Source organism: Macrosteles quadrilineatus, unplaced genomic scaffold (assembly GCF_028750875.1).
Source record: "Macrosteles quadrilineatus isolate MER2022 unplaced genomic scaffold, UCM_ALF_1.0 Scaffold_4__1_contigs__length_99947679, whole genome shotgun sequence".
NCBI classification, from domain to species: domain Eukaryota; kingdom Metazoa; phylum Arthropoda; class Insecta; order Hemiptera; family Cicadellidae; genus Macrosteles; species Macrosteles quadrilineatus.
Genome location: NW_026542597.1, coordinates 48,726,239 through 48,753,947, shown reverse-complemented (window position 1 = coordinate 48,753,947; position 27,709 = coordinate 48,726,239). Strand labels below are relative to the sequence as shown.

Below are 27,709 nucleotides of genomic sequence, written 5' to 3'. Positions count from 1 at the left end.
CACTGATCACTTACCCACATTAAATAGATTAGATTTCGTTAAAATCAAAGTGTACGGGGTGGAATTGTACCCCCTCTAGGCGTGACGTCAAAATGACGTCAACGATCGCCGGGGGGTACAATTCCAGGGGGGTACAATTCCGGCGACCCCAGTAAAGTTATCATAATCTTCCTCGATCGTAGCTTAATTCAAATAATTTCCCGCAGTCATCATTTCAAGCAATATTTTTGGACATTATCATTTCCTGCGGTCACGAAAACGTCATCGTCGTCTCCCGTGGTCACGGAGATATCATCGTCGTCTTCAGCGATCACGGATACGCCATCGTCGTCTCTCACGGTCACAGAAACGTCATCGTCGTCTTCCGCGATTACAGATACGTCATCGTCGTCTTCCGCGATTACGGATACGTCATCGTCGTCTCCCACGGTCACGGAAAAGTCATTGTCGTCTCCCGCGGTCACGGGAACGTCAAACGTCGTCTCCCGCGGTCTCGGAAACGTCATCGTCGTTTCCCGCGGTCGCGGCAAAAAATTCCCGGTTAAATACAAAATTCACGCATAATACCCGGTTTTTTCCCGGTTAAAAAAAATCACGCATAATGAAATTAATAATTCCCGGTTTTCCCAGATTTCCCGTTCGGTGGACACCCTGAGTAGCTATACTGGATGGCAATGTTCTGCAATAAAACTGGCTTTGGACATAGTACTAAGTGATTCTGATAGATAGCAGCACTACCCAGGTTGCAGTAGGTAAAGTAGTGTCGCTATCTAGCAGGAAATAGGTGGGACAAAGCCCTGTTCCAAACGACCCTGGTGGTGATTTTGGGAAACAATATTTTTTATTGTCAGAAAAGTACGTCCCCTTGAGCTGCAAAGAAATAATATTACGCTCGTGACGAGCTGGCTGATCCATGGTAACGTTAAACAACAATGAACGGCGATGTTCCGGAACGTTCCTAGCTCCTGGCGCCGTGGCCCGTTTGACGTTCCGGAACGTCCGTAGCAGCGAAAGTGTTAAAGATAATAATAATGATGCAAAAAATGTCTGTAGACTCTAAAATAAAACTGCCAAAATCTTCAATTTCAAAACTTTTGAATCTCGAAACTCGGTGATCGAATCTCGGAACCGAAACTTTTCCAAAGTTTTGATGGTTTTGAGATTTGGTTTTGACTCATCACTATCCTGTACATTAGGTGGGTAGATAAGAAATATGTTAAGACCAAGTTTTAGCTTACAACATTTTTTGTTGTGGTGTTTCCAGAGCAATTGATTGACAATAAATAAAGAGGTTAAAATACCTGACTGTCGCCTTGTGGTCCAAGGTTCGACCTTCTCGATTAGGCGCATTTCGGCGCGAGCGCCATCATCAGATTGGCATAAGAACTATAACTAATCTTCCCTGAAGAGGAGCGTTGAAGGTTCAAAACACAAAAAACACTATTCAACCATTATCAGCAAAACAATATATTATTACCATTTGATGCATTCTTGGTAAAGGGTCCACACCAGAATAGGTTTGATTTTTTAACAAAAATTTGTCCAGACAACAGCTCTGAACTCTCTGTTTCTGATCCTCTTTTTGGAGGGCTGCTTCTTAGGTTAACTCCTTCCTTTAAGGAGGTTGTTAAGCTTATATAATGTCACAAAATTGTTTAAAAGTTGATGTTAACATTATTATTTTATCTCTTGAAAGTCTCGATAAAATCCTCAAGAAGATGGTAGACAGAGGCTGTTTCTTTTATGCACACAAAATGTATTCCTTTGAATTTAAAGTCTGTTTTCAAGAAAGCCAATGTAGGGCTATAGGTTGTGACTTGAAACATTCGAGCGACCACACTTGGTAAGATATTATAACTGTCTTTTCCCCGCTCTTTTGATAAATATGGTTCTACAATCTGACTAGCAGGGGGTGGAAGAGTTACTTATACGATATTGTGTTAATCTGATGGTCTGAATAGTTTTCAAACATTTTACTAACAGAAATTAGGAATACCTTAAAAAAATCTACTTGAAAAAATACACCCTTAGCACTTAACCTGAAAAATCAACACATTTTTTCAACTTTATATTTCATATAAACAATCAAATGATGACAGATACTACACACTAACAACTACTAGGGCAACATGCACATGTAACTAAAGCTTACAATAACCATGCGATAGTTAGATAAAGTTATATGCGGTGAAGAAATAAAGGGAAACGTGAGGTTCATAGGTCAACTACGAGACGCAATCAGATCAAAGTCGTAAGTTGGAACTGTGCTGGCTAGCTAATGTTAATAGTGTGTTAAAAGATTGGTGGATTTTAGTGCAAAGACAGAGGAGACAAGAGTCTTGTCATGCTAAAGTTTAACAAGCAGCTTCTAATTTTTGGAAAGAGGCAAAAGATCAGGGTTGGACAGGCTTTGAAGAATGGCCATGCTCAGGTACATCAACACACGAGTCTCCTAACCACTTTGGTATTTAAAAATTACTGTTTTTGTAAGATGGATTTTTTTCTATTTGGCAATTGAGATAACATATTCAAATCCAGGCCCTTTAAGATATTTTCCTGCTTTCAGAATAGAAGAGATTTAAGACATGGGAAAAATTATGAAGAACAGAGATTTTTTATTCAAATGTAAAGGGGGAAACTAAACACAAAATATACCTGCATAAATTGTAAAAGAGCAGCATTTTTCTAAGAAATATATAATTTATTACAAACTATAGAAACTTTAACAGTGTTGTTACAACGTATGGCATTCTTTCAAAATACCAGTACAGTATTAATTGATATAGGTCTATGGTTCAAATGGAGTAACACATTTAAATTTATATTTTTTGCAAAAAGAGTTCAAAAACAAACCTTCTTTCATATGCTAAGTTTGAAGGGGTAACGCACACTAAACAAAAGGAGCTAGACATTATTTCCAAGATATTGATTAGTTACCTTATTGTTCTGAAGTTTACATAATGTGCATTCCTACTATCAACAGTTTTTCAACCGATAAAATCTATAGTCATTTAACAAAAATGTAAGTTTTGTTAACCTTAGCAATAAAAAAAAAAACATGTTTAGACAACTTAAAATGTTCAAAACTAAATTATTTTAATTTAGGCTATTGCATGTAGTGTTTATAATAAATAGGCTATATTTAAAATAAGTTTAATTAAAAACGTGTGCCGATGCACCCTTTCCACCAGCAGGCAGCATAACAACTTACAGTAAGGCTTACGTGGCTTTTTCCTAAGACAGGTGGCGACGTATGACTCTAGTTCCCTCAGTGTGGAAGGCTTCAATGTCTCAAAGTCAATCTCAATCTCGTCTGGATTCGAGTCTCTAAGCGATGGTTCTCGAGATTGGATAATGTGAACAACTCTACCCAATTTATCACCTAAAAACAACCAAGTTATATAAAATGCAACACTCCCAACTACCAACACAACTTACAGAAATGCTCTTAGTTAGATATTAATGGTGGAATGGTAATCCAACATTTTAAGGGTGTAATATATTTTAAGGCTTTAAAGATATAAATCCAACTTGAAACAAAAGGAAGACTTAAATTTTAAAATTCAGGAATAGGCTATTACTGATAATTAATTCATCCTTGAGTATTCATTTGTAGAAAAATGGCAAAACCCAATAGTTCAAAAATGATTTTTACAAATATTAGATTCAAAAGATTTAAAATAAATCAACAAAAAGTATCTGAGAAGGAATGATCCACTTATTATTTGTTGTAAGAGACGAAACTAGGTTCATCCACCCGAAATATGTGAAAAATTTGCCAAATCCTTCAATTACGGTTTAACACCTTGGTTAATAGATAAACAAATCCCAACATTTGAAATGTCATATGATTTGTTCCAAGTTCAGTCAATGAACTGCCCCTAAAGAAGAGTAGCAATGAATAGTTATAATTAACAAATAGGGAATAACAGAAAATTAAGATTTTTTCAAAATATTTGTATTTTCTTACATAAAATGGCCATAAGTGCACTAAAAATTGTTTTTATTTAAAATTTAATGTCATTTTCAAAATAAGCCAGTCATTTAATATAATAAATTATATAATAAACAAGTAAGTGTATAAAATGTGTAAAAATCAACTGTTTTTTGTATTTTTTTACCGAAAGTACATTTAGTTTGTGAGTGTCGCAAAGAAGTAATATCAAATATCTTTGCTGATAGTTATAATACGGACTGTGTGGTGATAAAAAATACGCATGTCGCCTACTTTTCAGGTGGTCGAGATCTTGGGGGGAGGGGGACAAGATACAAAACGCTCTATGCATTGAAACGACTATATCTCGATAACGGTACGAATGTGACACCGGTAAAAACGTCATTTTAATCAAAAGAATATGGCCAATATAAAAGGTTATTAGGTAAAAAGTTGTATCTTAAGTAATAAAAAAGTTATAACAAAAATATGTGTCACATAACATAACGATGTACAAGAAATCCACAGTTTGATTATAAAGGAAAACGTCCTAGCTCTAATAACATTTAAAGGTCAAAAACTATGGCATAAATATAGAGTACAGTAGACTCCCTCTTATACAGACATCTTTTAACCGGACAATTTTTATCAGCACATTGGTTCAACCGGACTGGATCGACAGAAAGTGGGCGGTACTGAAACGACGTTTCTCGTGAGAAAGATTTGGGATCATACAGAGACTACTTGTATTGTTTTACTATTTTTACTTAGTAAAATTATTGGAGCGCCCCAGCAGTAAGTAAAATTATTGGCTTAAAATATAGTATTCATTAGAAATTTATAACTAGCCTAAATGAGTTTTAGGGACGTCCGTTTAACAACAAAAAAACTGTTATCCGGAATAGTCTACGTAACAGGGCTGGATAAGCGGGGTCTACTGTAACATAGCCTAAAATAACCATATTACTGATATTATTCCAAGAAAAAATACATCCACACAATCCATTTAACTTTTGTCTAAATTTTTTTGTAACACTTTACCCCAAGTTTTATTATTTTATAAAAGAATATTAGTTATTATTCAGTATTTAAGTTCTTGTTACTAATTTCTCACCAGGTAGTTTGTTGATATCCAGGCTAAGCTGTCTCTTCTCATCGTAAGACATAGGTTTGGCGTTGTCTTCATCCTCAGAATCAAACGTAGATAATGATACAGCATTCTTTTTCTTAGAATTTGTCGACCTGGAGTTGGCTTTGGGCCGTTTACTTTGTGCGTTTGCTCCTTTCCCACTACCTCTGGCACCCCCTTTGCTCTTAGGTCCTTTGCTTGGCGGGGGCGCGACAGGAGGAGCCCTAGCCCCCACAAGCGTACTACCCTTGTCCAGCACGGGCTTCATGTCCGTTCCCAGCGGAACATTTGTGATATTAGCACCCACAGTATCGTTCACAAGCACACCCCCAACACTTTTCACTGACGATCTATCAGCACTACTCGGTTTTTTACTCTTTTTACTCGAGTTTGTCCCGACACTGCTACTAGATCCTTCCTTGTGTTTCTTCTTTTTCTTTTTATGACTGCTTTCTTCTAACAACTTTCTCATTTGCTCCTGCATCGCTTTAAGCTGTAATAGGTATAGAAAACAAATTAATGTAATAATATGTACCTATGTATTTGTTGTAGGCTATGATGTAAACCAAAAGTAATTAACATTAGTAAAAACTGCAATTTAAGGGCAGTGATTTACTTCCACTGACATAAAATCTTTTTCATTACGATAAACAGATTCATAAAACTGTTGTACAAAACATTATAACAGTTTGAATACAAATAAGACATTAATATTTCTAATACCAAATATTTAATCAAAAAGGTTGTTCAGCTTTTAAATAGCAAAGTATAATTGCTATGCAAAATACAAAGACAACAAGAGAAATATAAAACAATATAAAAGACATGGAAGGTTAATCACCTGTTCTTGAAGAAGCAGAAGTTTCCTTGCTCGTTCATCTTCAGAATCATCTGACTCTGAATCCGAACCAGAGGAAGACCCAGAGGAACTGGTTGAGTTAGGTTCAACAGCAACTAGAGCCCCGGCGGCCAGTGCTGGCTCGTCAGGGATCTTGGCAAACCTATAACATCAAACATGCTAAACTGACACCTAGTGGTACAACCCAATACCATTGAAAGAGAAAAAATTTTTAAATGCATTAAATACAAGGATAGGGATCAGCTAGCTTACCTGGTAGATAGAGTCCAGATTAGCCTTGAATACACATAAAACACACACATAATATTTTTTTACACATAATATTTCGTCCCAGTTAGGGACTTCATCAGAAGGGAGAAGAAAGAAAACCAAGGTCTCTTCTCCCTTCTGATGAAGTCCCTAACTGGGACGAAATATTAAGTTTTTCTGTGTTGTGTCATGTGTTTTATGTGTATTCAAGGCTAATCTGGACTCTATCTATCAGGTAAGCTAGCTGATCCCTATCCTCGTACATAATAATCCTAATCAGCCAATTGGACTTTCCTTAACTCCTAAATGTATTAAATGTTGTTTTAAGGATTTTTTCAGAATAGCAGGCCTACCTGAATGGTAAAGAGGTGACTTCTCGGCCACTATTGGACCTGAAGACGTATCTCTTCCCAACTCCCACTTTCTTTGATTGGAAATGCTGTCAGTAAGGATGGACGGGTCCCAAAGTTTAGGGAAATTTTAGGGGAAAAAATCTTTCTGATTTTCGAGACGGGATTACATTTGATTCCGGAATTTTTCTGGACGGGATTTGATCCGATCGTCGGCGATTTTGCCGCTATCGCAAGGGATGTTCACTCGATAGTTCCGCGAATGCAGGTGGCAAAGTAATTTTGACAATCGCGCCGTGAATGCGAGTCATTAAGATGATCGCACCATGACCGCGGAGTCATACCGTGGATCACGCTCTGACCAAGAGTCATTTCGACAATCGCACTGTGACTGTGACTCATACCAACGATCTCGCCGAGACCGAGAGTCATTAAAACGCGCTGTGACCACCACGAGTCATTTCGACGATCACACCAGGACCGTGAGTCATTTCGACCATCGCGCCGTGACCGCAGACATTTCGCAGTCGTGCCGTAACCACGGAGTCATACTGACAATCACGCCGTGCCCGCGAATCATGATCATAAAAATTCAAACCCGTCCATCCCTAGCCGTCAGTGACATTATCATATTCTAATTGTTGTGTTAAGTGTTAAGATTTGTTTGTGTTTTTTCGTTTTTTGTACCATGGTTGACTATATTCTAATCAGATGAGTCTGTTATCCTACTAATATTATGAATGAGAAAGTTTGGATGTATGGATGTATGTATGTTTGTGACAAGTAAACGCGTAAAATACTGGTCGGATTGGGCTGAAATTTGGTGTAATGATAGCTCACATTCCCGATTAACATATAGACATATTTTTTCTCAAAAATCCTTGCGGGCTCCGCCCCAGTGGCTCTAGAGTTTCCCATGTTAACCTTATGAGAATTCATATTCAAAGGGAATTAAGGAATTTTGCCAGCTGTTCCTACTACACAAGTAAATTCTATGATATTCAATAGCATTAAAAGGTTATAAGGTTTACCAACAGGGTGCAGCACTATTAATTCTTTTTACATTTATAACAACAGCTAATTTGAACCAAGCAGCAACAAAGCAACAAAGCTGTGAGAACTTAACTTTTTTTCTTTTTTCTATTGTTTAGATGCAGTGGTACAACATTATGGCTATGGGAGATGTGCTTTTGTTTTTGTTACTATATTTATCATTATTTAAGGTTCAGTTGAGGTAAGTGCCTTATATAAATTTACTTTACCTAACCCGCCATGTTAAACTTCCCTATCCCGAGCGTGATGTATACAACTTCACTCACTCAGTGAAGTAATGAAACCCATTTAAATAACATTGAGTACTCAACTTAAAAAATTACAAGCTGCTATACCCGTGCTTTGCAATGGAAAGAAAATGTGACCTAGAGAGCTATTAAAGTGGTGCTGATGTGTCATGATAGAAATATACTGTAATAGTTTACCGTGAATTATAGTAAACAAACTTTTCTTAAAACGAGTCCTCTCCCATTGCAAACGCAAAGCACGAGTATAACTGCAATAAGCATACTTGTACGTCAACCTCGTTCGAAGGACGGGTACTCTGCTAGTCATCTATAAATCCTCATCCGCTTAGTCTTGATGCTAAAATTCTTAACCTCAACGTGCTTAATTTAATGAAGGTAACCAAAACACATATCTAATAGCATCTTGACCCAAAGAATTGTAGTATATTTAAATATATTAAAAAGAACAAAAAATTATAGATCAGATTTTTTTAAATTTTAAGTTCAATGGTGTTTAGTGGTTTGTTGATTACTCCTCAAAGCTTTTTGTGCGATATCATAAATTTAAAATTAATGGGACAAAAGAAGTATCTTGAAACCATGAAATGTTTTTCACAACTAGACTATGTAAAACACTTTCCAAAGCATCATCTGACTAATGGGTCAATACAGAGATTTGCAAGAGTCCTACAGGCTCGAGAGAGCGGAGCACACAGCCGGAAAATCAAGCCGAGCATTTACCATCGCAATAGTAATATGCGTCTGCAAAGTTCTAGGAAAAGTGATAAAGTACAAGCAGATGTAGTGTATTCATAGCCAAACAATTGTTTGAAGAAATATACCTCATTTCAAAAACATCCTGGAGCTTCTTTCCCATTGCAACTACGTCGTGGTCAGGTGGGTTATACTTGTAACAATTGGTAAATATTAATCTAACGTCAGCAGCAAACTCAGGGGCCGTCCTGTATTCTCGGTTGTCCATCTTCGTCTGAAAATTTAAAAAAATTTGTTTAAGAGCCAAGTTTACTAAGTTCTTTATTTTAATCCACTATATTTTATCAATTGATTTTTTATTTTTAAATGAACTGTCGAGCAAAAACATTTATATAGCCTATCAGAGATTAGACGATTACTCTTTAATAATGAAGAGAATGAATCAAAACAATTCTTTGTGATCACAAGTTTTCATCAATTCCACTGTATCTGTACAGTCCCCATATATCTGAGCTTTTCCTTTTTCGTGAACTTGTTTACCATAATTACGGTTGGTATTTAGGTGTTCTCCAACCTGAGTATTTTTTTACACTGTAGCCTTGTATGGGTATAGAATGAGAGGTTGTCTTACTTTCACTGTGCCAAGATCCATGGGTTTCTTGACAATTTCATGGTAATCATGTAGACCGAGCCACTCAGCATCTACTGGCTTGTAGAAAGGCCAAGCATATCCCTAGATAGAGAAAAAACAATCTAACTTAAACCAGAACATTGATTTGAAACATAAGCTGAAACAAAGTTTCTTTATAATAAATTCTTAACTAAGTTGTTACTTTATTATTGTATAAATAATACTGGTAAGTTGTGCTACATTTTGGGATAGGCAATCTCTGTTTAACTTCACACTAATAGAATTTAAAACATTATTTCATATTGGTTACTCGGCTGGAAAAGAAATGTCTTGGTTGGCCAGTTCTTACTTTGTACCTTAAATTCAATGACAAACATCTTATACTCCATTCACAAAATTAAGGCGGTTTTGGGGGAAGAAATCTATCCCCTCCACTTTAAAAACAGTAATCAGCAGTAGTAATCAGCTCAGTAGCTTAGGTTTGCCAAAACGTCAATCAGTGCAATAAGCAAAAACGATGTAGTGGGGGAACTTCCCCTCAAACCGCCTAGGCTACATTTTGTGAACTGACTATAGTAGGCCTACACACTTGGATTAAGTTGGTAAACTCACAGAGAAAAGGATGAATGCATCAATAAACAGTATGGCTACTACTGGGTTCTGCATGGGTTTGTACTAATCATACTTACTGAGTGCTTTTTTGAAAAGAGCTCTTTGAGGATGTCATTACATGCTTTCAACGCTTCTGAAAGCTTAGGTTTATCATTGGAGGTCTGGAAAAATAAGTATCCATTACATAAATAAAAAAAGCCAATGTACAGCAATATAATACAGGGAAGCAAATCAAATGTATCAAACTAAAAGTGGATTACTATTCAATACCAAAAATTAATGCTATACCTATATGGTATTATTAGTATTTCCTCACATAATTAGGTTAATTTTTAATTTGTATCTTTTTCAAATGTGCAATAAATTTGCAAAAAAATTAAAACAAAATTACAACATATGAAAAATGAATAATATATTTAGGTTAATCATTTACAAACAGCAAAGATTTAAAAATTTACTAATTAAAACTAGCTGTAAAAAATCTTAACAATTAAAAATGTGTGTCAGAGTAGGATTTCTTACATAAAATATAAATAATTTGACATAGTTTATTTCAGAAATAGATTACCTGACTTGATGAATTGGGTGTCATTGACGCTTGTTGAACATATGGCACACTGTCTTCTGCCCTCTGAGGCTGAAAAAGTAATTAAATTATACCACTTAATACAGCAATACTGTTAAAAATATCAAGACAGACAAGACATAAAAAAGGACAATTATTAATTAACAGACTTGATACATATTTGACAAAATGGACAATGTTTACCAAATCATAAATAATGAATAAAACATATGTTAGTTCAATTAAAATAAAGAAAAAAGGCAGGCATGGATTATTACATTTTCTCCCTCCCCCCCCCCCCTCAACCAAGAACTGCGACCTTGGTAAGTGGGCGCTGGAATGTACCTTTGGTTGTTTTTATGTCCACAACTCTTATAACACCATCTTTACTTGGGTAAATGGCTGATATTTGTCCAAGAGGTCATGCATTTTTTTTTGGTTATCTTCTTCTACTAATATAGCCAAGTCCCCTAGTTGAGGTGGTTCTATTCTTTTGTGTCACTTGTAGGGGTTTCAATCCCGGGCTCCCAAATCCCAGTCAGTTTTTGATACCTAGAAATCCCAGGATTGGCGTCTTTTAATCCTGGGATTAACGGGATTGCAAAACCTATGTTTATATTTAATTTTTTGTAAATTTGTGGAATTCTACTTAAAGAAAATGAATAAAAATACGCCCAAAGACACTTGAAGAAACATATTTATTGTTTACTTATGGGACGATACATTTATACAGTAGGCCTATATGAAATATGGTATTAGTTGTGATCTATTTCAATTGGACAATCTATCATGAAACTCAATAGGCGAACATAGTGTAAATATGTTTCATGTGTATTAGAGGTATTTAGATTTACCTTCTGAAAAGGTTATTAGGCCTACATTAGGCCTACATGTTAAAAGTTAGTTAATAACAGTACCGGTATAAATTATTTTGAGTTTTCTTTTGCCATTACACGCAAGCAACACAATTGATGTGGCAAACATTAAACATGGCAATCGGTAAATTGAAGTATTGTTTTCTTAATACAGTAACATTAAAGGCCTGATAATATAAACACACCATTATTATTTTATTATTAAGATTCAGTCTTGTTGTTATTTAACTGAAGTAGTAACAGTTGTAATCATAGGAGTAATAATTTGCTCTTAACACGTTCACTACCAAGCAACGCACATTTGCGTCGGTCCGGTCACTCCTACAGAACAAAAGGAATGATCATGACGTTGCTTACGGACCAAGAGATATAGGAATAACATTGCTGACAGACCAAAAGAGAAATATTGTTTAAATGGACTTATTGACTTCATACTAACCTTAAGTGAATTAGTAAGCAATAAATATTGTTTTTATTTATCGTTTTGAGCAAATTTTTAAACGCCGCATATATGCGTCGGTCTGTCTATTTAATGAAATCCAGTTAAAAAGATAACATTTTTTTCAATAGACCAGGCGACGCACGTAAGCGTTGTGGTAAATTTGGTTGTTTCAAGCTTTTACACAAACAAATAAAGAAACTCCACTAAACACTAGCCAATACTGCAAAGGTTATAACGTTTACATCTGTTCTGTGATGTCGCGGAATACACAATGTTGCCAATTGTTGTGTGGTGTAACCAATCGTCATATCCACAGACCAAGCGACGCACATTTGCGGTAGATATCCCTCTAGACTGATACGATAAAATCAGGGCTTTAAAATAGACCGTTGCTAAGAAATACGCTGATTAATAACATTGAATACCGACGCAACTGTGCGTCGTTAGTCTACTATTTCAATGTGACCAGCTGACGCAAATATGCGTCGGTGGTCTATTGTGAGAAACGAGTCGACACACAATTGCATCGCTGGTCTATGCGAACGTAAATTCCATATAATTATGGCTAGCGAACGTGTTAATCATTGAAATAAGCAAGAACTTTAATATTTTTCAGAAAAAATGTACAGAATGTAATTCAAATGTAATCATTTCTTCACAGAGTGTCATTCACAATAACAATTTATGTAAAGTAATGATATTTGTGTACCAAAGTTCAATTATTGTACAGCTTATTACCACTATACATACTCAACACTTTGGTCTAATAGGGTAGCGGTAAGGACAAAATAATTTTAAAATGATAAAATTTATAGAAAATTAAAAATTAGTTTGTTTCCAAGTTAAATGTTTACTATGTATTCATAACTCTCCCGCAGACGTGTGGACGTTATCATCGCCTCCCGCGGTCGCGGAAACGTCATCGTTGACTTGCACGATCGTGGCAAAATCATTATTATCTACCATGGCCGTACAGACGTTATCATCGCCTCCGGTGGTCACAGAAACGTCATCATGTTAATTAAATTATTTTGTTACCTTACAATATCCTGTTACAAGGTAACAAAATAATTTAATTAATATAAAGCAATATCCAGAAGTAGGACAATGAATTCTGAAGTCATCATGTTGTTTGTTCTCCCAATCACTTGCACTAAAATTCGACCTTTGATTGTAGTAGGGGTGACTAGTCCCAAAGGATCAAAGATAGACATTGCAGCCTTCAAAACATCTTGTTTAGTTGGATAACTTGATTACAATAAGTTTAGTTGTCCTTTCAGTTTGGGTAGGTAAAAAATGTACATATTCAAAATAACTCAGTAATTTACATCATCACTATCTGTAGGTTGCTAAATCCAACTATGTTCAAAGACAGCTTGGTCTATTAAATATAAGCAAGCACTAGCATTAGCACAAAAACACAAATACTTACTTTCTTTATTTGTCTTCCGGATTCTCTTCGTGTGCCAACTTTAGCCGCTTTGGCATCGGCGGGAGCGTATAGGGGGTCGTACGCTGCAGGGGTGACGGGGGTGACTGGTGGTGTTGGCGTTAAACTATCCGCCTTTCTCTTGACGCCTTTTTTTACTTTGGTGGGTGTCGTGGGAGGAATGATGATACCCTTACCCCCTCTGTTAGCCACGGCGTTGTTGCCAGCAACTAGAGCCGGGGCGACGTCGACAGCAGGCTGCGCCGTGTAGCTGCCTACAGCTGGCGCAGCGACCTGCCATACAAACTTGCGTTAAATTACAGTAAGCTCAATATTGTATAAATTTATCTATCAAAACACAACTTGGATTGAAAATGATTAGGTTAATATATTACAGAATAAGGAATTGATGCACAGCTAACTCAACCAAGAAAAGAGTTCCAGACTGTTTCAGAACACAGGAAAGTTCACCATACAATTTAGTTAATCCCTACGAAGGAGGCTTCTTTAGAAAGAAGAGGTGGTTTTTCTTCTGTCAAATCAAATAAAAAGTTCATCATTCTCACTTTAATCATTCATTCTTGTTAATAATTAAAACCTACAAATAAATTTGCCTGTTACTGTATTTACCTGCAGTTACCCAGGTACCTATTTTACTTTTCAATTTACAAGGGACTTTTTTCAGACAAATTTCATTTCATCCTTTGTTTTGAAGACTTGATTAGGACACACAAAACATCATTTTTCTGAACTCAACTTCCGTACAGCACATCTGCTTGCCCTGTCTTGACCAAAATGTGTTTAATGACAATCTCTTTATGATTTCGCATAAATCCAAACCAGTTGACTTTTCAATTTCAGATCATTTATTCATTTGGCAGAAAAGATAATTTAATTTAAGCTAGATTAAGCTAGTTGAGGTCTTTTCTTGGATGTCAGGCTTTTCCAGGAATGGTTAAAAGACCTACTATACAAATCAGACAACAATTTCAAATATCCTAGGGAAACAAAACAAATTCTGTTTGTGTGAAGTTACCTGCTGGGGTAGAGAGTTGTGAGTGGCATGCGTAGTCGGAACGGTGGTGGTAGCAGTGGAGCCGGGTATGGGAGATGGCAGGTGTGGGGCCGCGGCGGGGAGAGATGTGGAGTTGGTGACAGGGATGGTACCAGGAGAGGCACCAGAGGCAGGACGACCCCTCGCAGGCCCCGCACCTCCCACCACCACACCCCCGGCTCCTCTGCCTCTACCAACCGTTTTCTTCTTCGCATTCTTTTGACCCTTTGGAGGTGGCGGGTCCAACTCTATTTCCTCCTTTGGCATGCCAGCAACCTGCAAAAAAATGGGATGGTTATTAGCTGTGTCCTATCAGAAAAGTGTCCGACAATCAATATGATTAGAACACAATAGGCAAAAATATCACTTGAGTTCCCAAATGATTTTATCTCTCCATATTGATTGCTATTAGGCCCAAACACCACTTTCTGGGATAAAAGTTCTACTTTATATTCACAGCAAACTTAAAATAATATCCTGAAAGAGTATAAACAACCTAATTGGGCAAAGTAAACTTCTGTATGACAGCATTCTTTCTCTTTAACATTACAGGCAATATAACACTACTTGTGCACCTGTTGCTCGAATTCGAGCAATTGCAAAGTATTATTTCAAAACGAATAACAGTCATTATTTTTGATTACTTAAAAGAGTCAATTTAAAGATAATGTAATCAATCACTCCAGTCGTCGAAACTGAAAACGAACTCACTCTGAAAACTAACGCTCTTGTGTGTATCATGTGTTTACTATGATCAGCTGTAATTAATATAAATTATTCGTCTGTTTAAGTAAACAAAATCTTTTCTTCATAAAAAAATTTTGATTTCGATGGCATGTGGGGCAAAGCCCCGAGGACTTTTATCACAGGAATTGGTGAAAGGGGAGGTCTACACAAAAACTACTTAATTTTGAAACATCGTTTGTAAAAATCCATCCATTATTAACATAGGAGTAGTGTTTCTTAGAAATCGCCTCCACATATTATATAAGGATTATTTTTGTCCATTGCTTAATCATATTTCAATAAAACCATAGCTTTAAATATTAGTATAGGTAGGAATAAATTTCAAAATCTTTTTCAGTAAATAATTCACTGGCTCATACACACCAACACAGTAATAAATTTTAATATGGAATCATTCTTCGGAAATAACTCGCCAAGTTTAAGTGTTTGTTAGCCAAGATTCATAATTTTATATTCATAGAAAGCAAACTTACCTTTGTAAGGAACAATTTCTCCAGAGTTTGAGCCATCACAACGACATCTTCACCCGGTTTATTGTATACATAGCAATTTGTAAACATTGTATTGAAGTCCTGGATGCACTCTTTGCCACTCCAATAGTAATTATTTTCCAATCGTTTCTTGATTGTCCCCAAATCCATTGGACATTTTATTAATTTGTGGTAGTCCTGCAAAAACATTAGGAATTGTCAAATGTCTAGTCTATTTGTATGTCGACTCAAACTTCAATAGTGAGTTGTCTTTAAAACATCATTAAATTTTCACAAAACTGCTTCAATAAAATGGTTTGGTTCTATATTAAGAGAAAGCCAAGTGGCTGATTAGTAATTAATACTTTTTAGAAACTTCTTAGCCAGCGAGAGCACACATTGCTGTCTAAATTTGTACTTTTTTGCGTAAAAATTATATTTATTGCGTGCTGGTATCGTGAGCCTTTACTGTGCATAAGACACCTTAGTCCAGGAACGGTGACCTACTTTTGGCCATCCTTTAACCTCCTCATTTCAGTCTAGCAACATCTTCTTGTCATGTACTGGTCAATTCCACCCTTTGCGTCTTCTTGTGTTTTGTTGGTTTCAGTTGTTGCAATAGGCTACCTCTTAAACACCGTCACAAATAAGTTGTCCACAAACTGAGATAGGGCAGTATCTGTACAAGGGCTACCATGTTTTCAAGGATAACTTTTTTACTAGCATCCCTTTAGCTTTTAACTAATTTTAATTTTCTCCTATTCTCCTTTTCTCCTACATACATAAGTATGTAAGAGAATCTTACATTCATCATGGGCACTGTACGAAGGAATAGAAAAGGCATTCCATCTACTAAAAGAAAAATTCAACTTTGCCCAAAAAACCTACATGAGAAATGACAATCTTTTATTTTTAGGCTTCAGAGAAAAAAAATCAGAAAAACCCAGTTATTTTATTATCTTTTAAACATACAGCCAAGTCTATTGAAAAAGTAAAAAAAGAACAAATGAAAATATAGTAAAAGAAATTCCTGAAATGATCAGATAATGAATTGTTACTTGGATGAGAGGCACACCCTAAAATATTGGAAAAAAGGGACTTTCAATATTTTTGCAAGAATCCTTCTGAATGCCTATATAATTCATCTTCAGGCCTCAAGGTGTCAAGTGATCACTTCATTCGAAGGTCGTTAACAGAGTTCAATAAATAAAACATATACAAAACACGATACACGGAACGGACACACATTACAAAAAACACGAAAAACACGAAGGGACATTGACAAACGATCGTGACCGGGCTGAGGTAGACTTTACCTCAGCCCGGTCACGATCGTTTGTCAATGTCCCTTCGTGTTTTTCGTGTTTTTTGTAATGTGTGTCCGTTCCGTGTATCGTGTTTTGTATATGTTTTATTTATTGAACTCTGTTAACGACCTTCGAATGAAGTGATCACTTGACACCTTGAGGCCTGAAGATGGTTCAAAACAAGAACCGAAACTAGTTGCCTAAATCAGCAACAAAGGATTACTATATGCAGGTATTGTAAACCATTTTAAGTATAATACAGTAATCCGGAGGCTAAACAACTATTTTTATATAATTCACTCAAGAAAATACCAGCGGAAAAGTAATGTCAAGACCACTTTACCATTTCGATTACTGAGGCACTGTCTTCACAGTGGTATGAAGAAAAGAATTCTAGTAGATCTCAAAAAGAAGATCATGGAAGATCATTGGTCATGGTTATGGACCAAATAACAAGACTCGATTTGGCATAATACCTTTACCTGGTAGACAGGAAAGGAATTGCTGTGTGTACAGTCCTCTTAGCACAAAAATAGGAGGCTAGAGAAAAAAAAGCCGTACTATATGTGTTCGTTGCAGTTGCGGTAAAGGACTACATGGACTTTGCTACGGCGAACATATTGTGTGCCAAATAAATAATAACAATTCCTGTTTGTAAATAGTTTTTTGTTTTGTGTTTGCATGATTGATTGCATAGAAATTTTTTCATGACTTTTGCATGGCATGTTTGAGTGAGTTTTTGTAAAAAATACTAAGGTTGAATAGATTTACGTTTTGAATATTCTGGAAATGTTTATTTCATTTTACGTTTTCAACAAAAGTTAGTGCTAAGCTAAAGGCCTTTACACAGAAATTATTTTGATTTTTTTTTCAGCAACATTACTTTTACAATACCATAATATGATTTTTGGAAGAAATAGTAATAGAATAATGTTATGAATTATGATGGAGTCTTGTGTAAACCCTCATTTCTATAATTTATTATAAGAGTATTTTGGGGTTCGGATACTTCCTAATTTTTTAAGGTAGGTGCATGGAACTAGCTGTGTTTTGTTCAGAACTAAGTAGAGAATTTAAGATATACTCGTTCAAACATAATATTTTCTTAAAAAATATAAAATAAAACCTATTACTATTAATGAAAGAAAAAAAAATTACAGTTGATATGGGTTATTTTTACTTATTTCTATGTAGAATTTCATAGAGAATAAAAGGAAACAAAAAGTATGCCTCTATCTGTTTAGACAAAAAAGATACACAAATTTTACTAAACGCTTCCAAAAATTTGTAAAAATGTCTGGAATTTTTAGCTAGTACTATCTGGCAATCACACCGGTGTACCGGTATTTTTAGGTAGGACCAAAATTTTTTTGCTAGAGTGCAAAGGGTTAAGCATTTTCAGAAGGTTCTAAATTTAATATTTTAGACTCTTTTTTACGATTTTGAGGAATTTAAATATAATGCTTACTGAAATATGGCTTTTTAATTTCACCCAGTCGAAAAGACTGTGTGCGTCTCCTCATGTTATGCAATTCAGTGTGACCTGCCAGGTTAAGAAATTTCAAGTTGAGGGACTAGCAGATGCACAATAAAACAAAATCTTCGATCAACTATCAAGGAAATCCTATTTCATGTAGGACAAAATATCAGTTATGTTTTGTTACCTTTTTTATTGTCTATTAGTCTTGAGACCTTAAATTTTCTTAGGTCAAATAGCCAAATTCTACACATTAAAGCAATCTTCATACATAAAAAGGTAATAAGTTCTTAAATAACTATCAATCACTCAGTACTAACAACTCCTCTAGTTGTGGTATGTGTTACTGTCAGGCAGCCATAAGAATACTATCTTCAAAACAAATTAATTCTTATATCACAATGACTAGCCTAAGTCAAAATACTCACTGGAAGATTAAGTTTATTGGCGTCCACGGGCTGTTGTAGAGGCCAGGCATACTGATGTTTCCACACAGGTTTCAGCACAAACTTGGCGATGTACTGGAGTTGGTTGGTGTTGCGGCCGGGACGGTCAGGCGGGGGGATAAACGGAGGCTGCACCACACCATTGACAGGCTCCAAGCGGGGCTCGTCCCGTGGCGGCGGCTCCTTGCGAGGCAGGGGATCACTGGCACTAGAGTTGGTCCCCCCGGCAGCCGCCGCCACCGCCCCCTCTGATGGTCTCGATGCCACAACTGCGGAGTTTGTTGTGTTCTGTGAAGTAAAATGTCTAAAATGTATTAAGATTGATATATGCTACTAAACAAAAAGTTCATCAAGGTAAGCCATCATTTAATTAAGCCATAATATTAAAATTTAAGGATGATTCCAGGTTTTCACAGGTATACCAAAATTCTATAGGTACCGTAGCCTACTATAACAAAATTTAGATTTCTTTTAAGTACCATACGTGAGACAAGATTTAAGAGACAACTCAAATAGGAATACAGTTTATAATGCATGGGCTATTTGTTGTTTTGTGTCAAGGTATAAAAGTATGTGTTACCGGTACAATGTATAAGACAACTCAAATAGGATTACAGATTAAAATGCATGGGCTATTTGTTGTTTTGTGTCAAAGTATAAAGTATGTGTTACCGGTACAATGTATAAGACAACTCAAATAGGATTACAGATTAAAATGCATGGGCTATTTGTTGTTTTGTGTCAAGGTTTAAAGTATGTGTTACCGGTACAATGTATAAGACAACTCAAATAGGATTACAGATTAAAATGCATGGGCTATTTGTTGTTTTGTGTCAAGGTTTAAAGTATGTGTTACCGGTACAATGTATAAGACAACTCAAATAGGATTACAGATTAAAATGCATGGGCTATTTGTTGTTTTGTGTCAAGGTTTAAAGTATGTGTTACCGGTACAATGTATAAGACAACTCAAATAGGATTACAGATTAAAATGCATGGGCTATTTGTTGTTTTGTGTCAAGGTTTAAAGTATGTGTTACCGGTACAATGTATAAGACAACTCAAATAGGATTACAGATTAAAATGCATGGGCTATTTGTTGTTTTGTGTCAAAGTATAAAGTATGTGTTACCGGTACAATGTATAAGACAACTCAAATAGGATTAAACAGATTAAAATGCATGGGCTATTTGTTGTTTTGTGTCAAGGTTTAAAGTATGTGTTACCGGTACAATGTATAACAGGGTGTCCACCAGGCCAACCAGAAAAAAATCATGAGTAATTCATGAGTAAAAAAAAAAAATCCAGGTAGTTCAGGTCGTACTTTTCATACTAAAATTTCCAACGTGTTTTACGCCAACTCCCGCAATGCTGTTTTAGCGCTTTAAAACAGCTTGCTATTTTAGTTATCGGAAAGAGCATTCTCAGTTAAGGGGGAATAAATATGATTGCTGTAATATTGCCTGACACAAGTATTCAATTTTTGTGTATTACTGATTAGACAATCCAAAAATTAAAAACTAATCCTTAAACCTGCAATTTATTAATAACTTCCTAAAAATAGTGATATGTCGATACCAAAATTTATCAAATCTCTGTACAGACACCTGAAAAATAGATTCTTAATACTGGTAATTTCTATTTTACCAAATTTTCTTAAGGATTACTACACCAACCCCTGGCTTTATGTACTTTCATATTGTACAATTTTGGAGTAATGGGTTGTTTTCCAAGTGGCCTAGAGAAATAATAATGCAGAAATTAAAAAGTTATCATAATCTTTCTCGATTGTAGCTTAATTCAAATAATTTCCCGCAGTCATCATTTCAAGCAATATTTATGGACATCATCGTCGTCTCGCGCGGTCACGAAAACGTCATCGTCGTCTCCCACGGTCACGGAGATATCATCGTTGTCTCCCATGGTTACGGAAAAGCCATCGTCGTCTCCCGCGGTCACGGAAATGTCATCATCGTCTTTCGCGGTCACGGAAACGTCGTCGTCGTCTCCCGCGGTCACGGAAATGTCATCATCGTCTTTCGCGGTCACGGAAACGTCGTCGTCGTCTCCCGCGGTCACGGAAACATCGTCGTCTGCATGCGCGATCGCGGCAAAATCACTAACATATCCCGCGGCAGTTGGACATCATCATCGTTTCACGCGGTCACGGAAACGTCATCGTCAGCATGCACGATCACGGAAGCGTCATCTTCGTCTCCCGAAGTCACGAAAACGTCATCGTCGTCACACGCGGTCACGGAAACGTCATCGTCGTCTTCCGCGGTCACGAAAACATCATCATCGTCTCCCGCGGTCACGGAAATATCATCGTTGTCTCCCGCAGGCACGGAATGTCATCATTGTCTCCCGTGGTCACGGAAACGCCATCGTCTCCCGTGGTCACGGAAACGCCATCGTCTCCCGTGGTCACGGAAACGTCATCGTCGTCTCCCGCGGTCTCGGAAACGTCATCGTCGTCTCCTACGGTCACGGGAACGCCATCGTTGTCTCCCGCGGTCGCGGCAAAAAATTCCCGTTTGAATACAAAATTCACTCATAATTCCCGGTTTTTTTCCGGTTAAAAAAAATCACGCATAATTCCCGGTTTTCCCGGTCGGTGGACACCCTGTATAAGACAACTCAAATAGGATTACAGATTAAAATGCGTTTGGTCAAAAAACACTTTTTACCTTCCCCGTAGCAGCAAACCTAAGCACTCGTTAATTCTAATGTTATTTGAATTGGGAATAAATATCTTTATTTATGGAAATATTTTAGTAAAAATGTAATCAGAGAAGTTGAAATTCGCTTAGTCTGCAGGTTTGCTGCGGCGGGGTTATTATTTATTGTTTTGGATTTTTAAGGAAGGCCTTGTATGTTCTTATTATTTTCTAAAATTTAAACTTTTTAGGACAAGACATATTTTAAGAGTTTTCACATTTTAACGAATTTCCCTTATAGCCCTGGGACATTTTAAACCTATTTTTTATCTTGGCCATTTTTCAAGACAGAAATTTCAAAATTGGTATAAGTTAGTGGTAAAAATAACTTACAAAATTGTGTTCCACTATCTCAAGCCACTTCAATACGGCGTCCATTTAACCCTTTCAGTGCTAGGCCAATAATTCATATTTTGTAAGACTTTTTTGTTTGCCTTTTCATTCCATTACCCGTTGTTGAATTTTAACTGTCATGTTGTCACTATTTTATTAATTAGGCTAATTTTGAATAATAACACAATAAGAAAATATATAAGAAAGATAAATCCCGGTATTTATAGTAAACATCAAATAAAACTTAGTTTTTGTTGTAATTTTCCTGGTTTTCCTATAAATTTTTATGTTCTGATAGCATTATTTGAAACCGAAATCTTACAAAATCAAAAGACATAATATAGTTTACAATGTAATATTGAATTTAACCCTGATTTAGTTGGACGAGGTTATTGTAATATAGCAATTTTAGGGAAACTAATGTTTAGCAGCAAAGTCTCAGGAACACATTTACTACTACTAAAACTAAAAGATTGCATCTAAATAGTCCGTGACTAGCTGGTGCTGCTACCTAGTAACGCATTGAACAACCATCTGCAGCGCCATCTGTTCGCAATCGGTGGCGACAGCTTAAATACCGGGTTTTGACTCCCCAGTCTTCAAGCACAGATAGCCGAGAAGGCTAGAGCGTGTGTCACTATAATTGGTCACTATAAATAATTGGTGACCTGTGTGTTTGTAGCGATATACTACAACCACTGGGGCATAGTGAGGTGTTCATAATCCTTGGTTTAGACATACACCTCGAAATCATCGGATTGGGCGAATCTTTTAGCTAAGTGGTTGGTAGTGTATCCTATGAACATGCAGGTCACCAATGGCCGTTTTGCTATTTTTTTTAAATAACCTTCCTCTCTATATCCCTTAGGGTTTTTTTTTAAAACAACGATATATCGTTTCATAGCACTAAAAGGGTAAAAATCTTAAGATGGCAAATTTCATGAAAACCGTACATATTTCTCTTAATATATTGTTTTAATAATAAATAATATAGAGAATTTAAACCCAAATCAAATGAGACATTGTTTGTTAAAATCGGATGACAAACAACCGAGTTATTAGTTTTTTCCTACAGTCGCCTACCAATGTACATGTTCTCTCAGTGATTTGAGAAAGCAAAGTGGCCAATTCGCTCATCAGTGAGACAATGTTAACATTGTCTCACTCTAATTACTTTGTCTCACTCGCTCCAGCTTTGCAACGTGAAGGCACAAAATATTGAACGCGCAACATGCAGACAAGGTCGTATGTGCACGAAATACGTTGGCAGCACTGGCTGTAAATCAGCAGGTCAGCTGTTGTACTGTTGTATCATTAAATGTAATTTTAAAAGTTCACTTCTGTGTAAAAATATGTCACGTTTCTTTACCAATTTATTTGTTTTATGGTAACTGTAGGAAAAATATAATGTGCAACTCGAGTGCAAAGTGCAATTGCCTCACTCGAGAAACCATTCCTTACTCGCCTACAGCTCGTGCGTATGTATTTCTCTCGAGTGAGTCAGTCAATTGCTCCCTTTGCTCACTAGTTGCACAAATAACCATTTCCTACATTCAGCTACGCAATTTAAACCTTTCAAATTGCGTAACCAAATGTAGAAAAAAACTGATAACTTGGTTGTTTGTCATCCGATTTTAACAAACAAGGTCTCATTTGATTTGGATTTAAATTCTCTATCTTTTTGATTATACAAAATGGCTTTAGATATTGGAACAAAAATTTTAAGCCCTTTTTACCTTCTAAACTACACATTTATACTAATTTTGTAATTTCTATCTTAAAAAATGCCTAAGATATAAAATAATTTAAAAAAAATCACAAACGGACCGACAGACAGTAATCTAGGCATTTTAGACCCATACTTATATGGCATCGTACGTTGGCTTAGCCCAAGGAACATGTCCACAAAATATGTCCAGGCAATTTGGAAATGGAAACATCTATAAATATTTACATATGTGTCCATTAGCACGATAAATCAAGTAAAAATAGTCCAATTTTGATAAAAATTGGTAGAAACGTGTAAACCTACATTTTTTCTTACAAGTTTGCGAACCAGCATGATCTGTTGGAGCGGGGTTTTACATAAACCTTTGCATTGTCCAATAAGCTTTATTACACTCACTCTCATTAACACCCATGGCCATTTATGCCCAAGGGGGGATTTGGCCGCACCAACACCTGATCTCCACTTCTCTCTATCTTCTTCTGCCTCCTCATTAATAATATAATACATTAAGCTATATTGTACTAAATATTATAATCATTATATCCCTAAATATTGTAATAGGCCTACATTGTACCGGTAACACATACTTTAAACCTTGACACAAAACAACAAATAGCCCATGCATTTTAATCTGTAATCCTATTCGAGTTGTCTTATACATTGTACCGGTAACACATACTTTAAACCTTGACACAAAACAACAAATAGCCCATGCAACTGTAATCCTATTTGAGTTGTCTTATATACTGTACCGGTAACACATACTTTAAACCTTGACACAAAACAACAAATAGCCCATGCAACTGTTATCCTATTTGAGTTGTCTTATATACTGTACCGGTAACACATACTTTAAACCTTGACACAAAACAACAAATAGCCCATGCATTTTAATCTGTAATCCTATTTGAGTTGTCTTATACATTGTACCGGTAACACATACTTTATACCTTGACACAAAACAACAAATAGCCCATGCATTTTAATCTGTAATCCTATTTGAGTTGTCTTATACATTGTACCGGTAACACATACTTTATACCTTGACACAAAACAACAAATAGCCCATGCATTAAATCGGTCCCGGGCCTAGGTCTTACCATGAGACCTACAGTAATAGCTACTTCCTTATAGGGAAATTAAAGGATTTTCACAAAAACCATACAATGGCCTCTAACCACAATGGCTTTTTAATTATTTATTTTTAAAAGGTTTAAGTCAAGATTGGCAAGGGGGCAACCATTTATATATTTAAAACTGGTACAAATAAAGCTTACTAACAATATTTATATCTTACTGTGTTATTAGGAGTTGTTGTCTCGACCTGCTGCATTCTGTCCACACTCCTGGAACAACATGGACTCAATTAGCATAAAAATACTGGATTTGTAAAAATAGAGAAAATAAAGGGCAGAATTCGACTAAGAAAGTAATTACTGGTACCGGTACCTATCTTGGTCTTGGTTTAGCAACTCATTTTAAAAGTATTCTACTAGGTGTCCAGCATTCCATTATAATAAAATTGAAGGACATTACCAGGTTTTTAGGTTAAAAAAGAAATTCCATGGTAAAAACTTGCCGCTATAATAAGCAAAACTTACTTGTTTATTTACACCTACAAAAAATTTTAAAAACCTTTCTCGTGATCACATAATTTTTTCTATATATTTCTAGCATGTTTTTCTATCAAGGCAAAATTTGGATGATTTCCCCCAATTGCGGCAACATCTGTAATGATTTTTCACGATCGCAGCAAAATCCATTATGATTCCTGCGATCTTGACAAGATCCCTGATGATTTCCAGTAATCGAAGCATCATCCGTAATGATTTCTGGCAATCACAGCATAAGTGTGGTGAGTTCGGGCAATCACGACAAAATCCGTGATGATTTCCCGCGATCGCGGCAACATACGTTATTTGGGATAGTTTCCCGCCAACACGCTATTTAACTACACAAAACTTATTTATCTTTCAATTAGTTTAGATTGATAAAATAAGATGATAGAATCAAAACTACAAGGTACATACATAACTTGTATGGCTAAGCTATATGTCTCCCTGAATAGCTTATATAAATTAATGCCATTAATTTGAATAATGTCAATAAGTTATATGGATACTGATAGTCAAAGTAACAGTAACAGTATCAATGTAACAGTCAACAATTCAATACCGTATATACAGGGTGATCATAAAGGGGTGTCTCAAACTTCAGGGGCTGATAATACTCATCAATTCTAAACAAAAAAGTTCATATAAACATAGGTCGAAGAGTATTTGTTTAGCCGCTAGCCGCCATTTAGTGTTTTTTGCAAAACCATTTATATCTTGAGAACTATTCAAGCTACGGAAACCAAACTTTGCATAGGCCTATACATTTATTGAGTCTAGAATTAGGAAAAAGTTATGTAATTTTCTTTTAAATTAAAAATAATTTAAAATCTTCAAACTTAAATTACTAAAGAAGGGCTCGTTATACAAAAAAATTACAAGAACACTTTTATTTAGCATTTTTAATTTCCTATCAAACGATACCAAGTTCAAAAAGATTGAATAAATAATAGCTGAAATATCATGATTTTTAGTTGTAAAATGGGGTAGAACAAGGCTAAGCTAGTCTGGTTTGTACGACGGCCCTGAAGGGACATTCAGTTTCTTTTTGTCTTTCATTCTACTTCGACTTTTATCTCGAAGTACTTCGACTTTTATCTCGAAGTACTTCAACTTTTATCTCGAAGTAAAGGTGGCCCTGGTTGTGGTTGCCGTAAAACTATAACGAACTATAATAAGCACATTCGAGAATAAAGTCGAAGTACTTCGAGAATAAAGTCGAAGTACTTCGAGAATAATGTCGAAGTACTTCGAGAATAAAGTCGAAGTACTTCGAGATAAAAGTCGAAGTAGAATGAAAGACAAAAAGAAACTGAATGTCCCTTCAGGGCCGTCGTAGGTTTGCCTCATTCAATTCAATTCAATTCAAATTATCTTTATTCATCAAGTACATTAGAAATATATACATGAATAGTGTCACATTTCTTATAAGTTATAATAAATTCATTGTACAACTTAAAATCATGATATTTTAGCAATTCTGTATTCAATCTTTTTGAACAGGGTATCATTTAGGGAATTCAAAATTCAAAACTAATCAGCTGTTCAGGCCAATTTAATTGTTGAGTGGTGCAATTAGTGTTTGGTACAATGTTTTGTTGCATCACTGTCAGCGGCAATGAGAGGTTATGAACAAAAACATAACCTCTGTTAGCAATTATGAGTAGGCCTACTGGTAGTGATTTTTAGTAGGGTCGTAGGTAGAGTAGTGTCCGCAACTCGCGTAAATAGTGTAAACGACACTAATAGAAGTTTTTAGGGCACTTGCCATGACTCTTACCTTAAATTTTCTACTCGTGTCGTTAACACTATCTTTAGGCAATCGTTGTGTAAAATACTATAACGTTATGCATTACATAAAACAAAGCTGCGTCAATTTTAGGTGCATTGATCGTGAGGAAGAACGCATAGAATAACCCAATTACCAAAGCGATCAAACATTTTAATAGTAGCCTACAGCACTGCTAAAGTCACGAAACGTGCTACGTCAACGATAGTCTATTGTAATACACAATCGGTTAGGGATCTCAAAAGCAATATTTTACAAATCAAACAATGCAAAAACCAAGAATATTAATACCAAGCATGCTGACTACAGATAAAATCCAAATCAATACAGGAGAAGGGAAAATGCTCAAATAGATTTTAGGATTCCAACTTTCATACAACAATTGTGACACAACTAAGAGAGTTTTGGCCCTTTTCTATATTTCTATAGATGTAAAAATCTGATAGTTCACCAACGTAACTGTTAAGGATGTGGTAAGGAAAGGTTGAAACAATTTTTATGATCTACAAAGGACTGGCAATCAATCAGCCTACCTGATGACAGATGTGTCAGAGAACGAGACAACACCATAGATGTAACAACCACTGAATCAAGCCATCTGGAACACATAAAAACCCTGATGACTTCAGCATGGGGTGGGGACCTTCATCTAGTTCTTTAGAAATGATTAAGTTTTGGGGAATTAAATATTCTCTTGACATGAACATTTTGAGATTATCCACCAAAGATCTCAGAACTCATTAGATCACTGTTTTAGAAACACTGCAGAAGAAGCACATCCTTGATAGCCTCAGTGCTGGATGAATAAAAATCCAACACTCCAAGGTAGGTGGTAATGACAAAACAAGTGCCAACAGCAACCATAACAATATCACAAACACCACTGTTCTTTGGAATGACACCATAAATACAATCTGAGTACAAGCTGATCTTAAGTGATTTGTTTTATTTATAT

General features: G+C 35.9%; 1 protein-coding gene across 3 annotated transcripts in view; it reads right to left on the bottom strand.

The window, feature by feature from the left end:
* LOC128991810 (bromodomain-containing protein 3-like) overlaps positions 1–27,343 on the bottom strand; it is an 84,611-nt gene extending 57,268 nt beyond the window's left edge. The window contains exons 1-13 of one of the 3 annotated variants that reach the window (XM_054415002.1): positions 27,288–27,343; positions 24,650–24,698; positions 18,553–18,858; positions 15,344–15,538; positions 14,106–14,399; positions 13,073–13,363; positions 10,327–10,395; positions 9,836–9,919; positions 9,147–9,248; positions 8,644–8,789; positions 5,905–6,064; positions 5,049–5,556; positions 3,212–3,382 (exon numbers count right to left, since the gene is read on the bottom strand). In XM_054415002.1, the coding sequence (XP_054270977.1) occupies positions 3,212–3,382; positions 5,049–5,556; positions 5,905–6,064; positions 8,644–8,789; positions 9,147–9,248; positions 9,836–9,919; positions 10,327–10,395; positions 13,073–13,363; positions 14,106–14,399; positions 15,344–15,538; positions 18,553–18,858; positions 24,650–24,685 (2,362 nt within the window). In that variant the 5' untranslated portion in view covers positions 24,686–24,698; positions 27,288–27,343. The remainder of the gene's footprint in view (positions 1–3,211; positions 3,383–5,048; positions 5,557–5,904; positions 6,065–8,643; positions 8,790–9,146; positions 9,249–9,835; positions 9,920–10,326; positions 10,396–13,072; positions 13,364–14,105; positions 14,400–15,343; positions 15,539–18,552; positions 18,859–24,649; positions 24,699–27,287) is intronic. The other 2 variants (XM_054415004.1, XM_054415005.1) reach the window with 2 other exon arrangements.
* Positions 27,344–27,709: the final 366 nt, after the last annotated feature.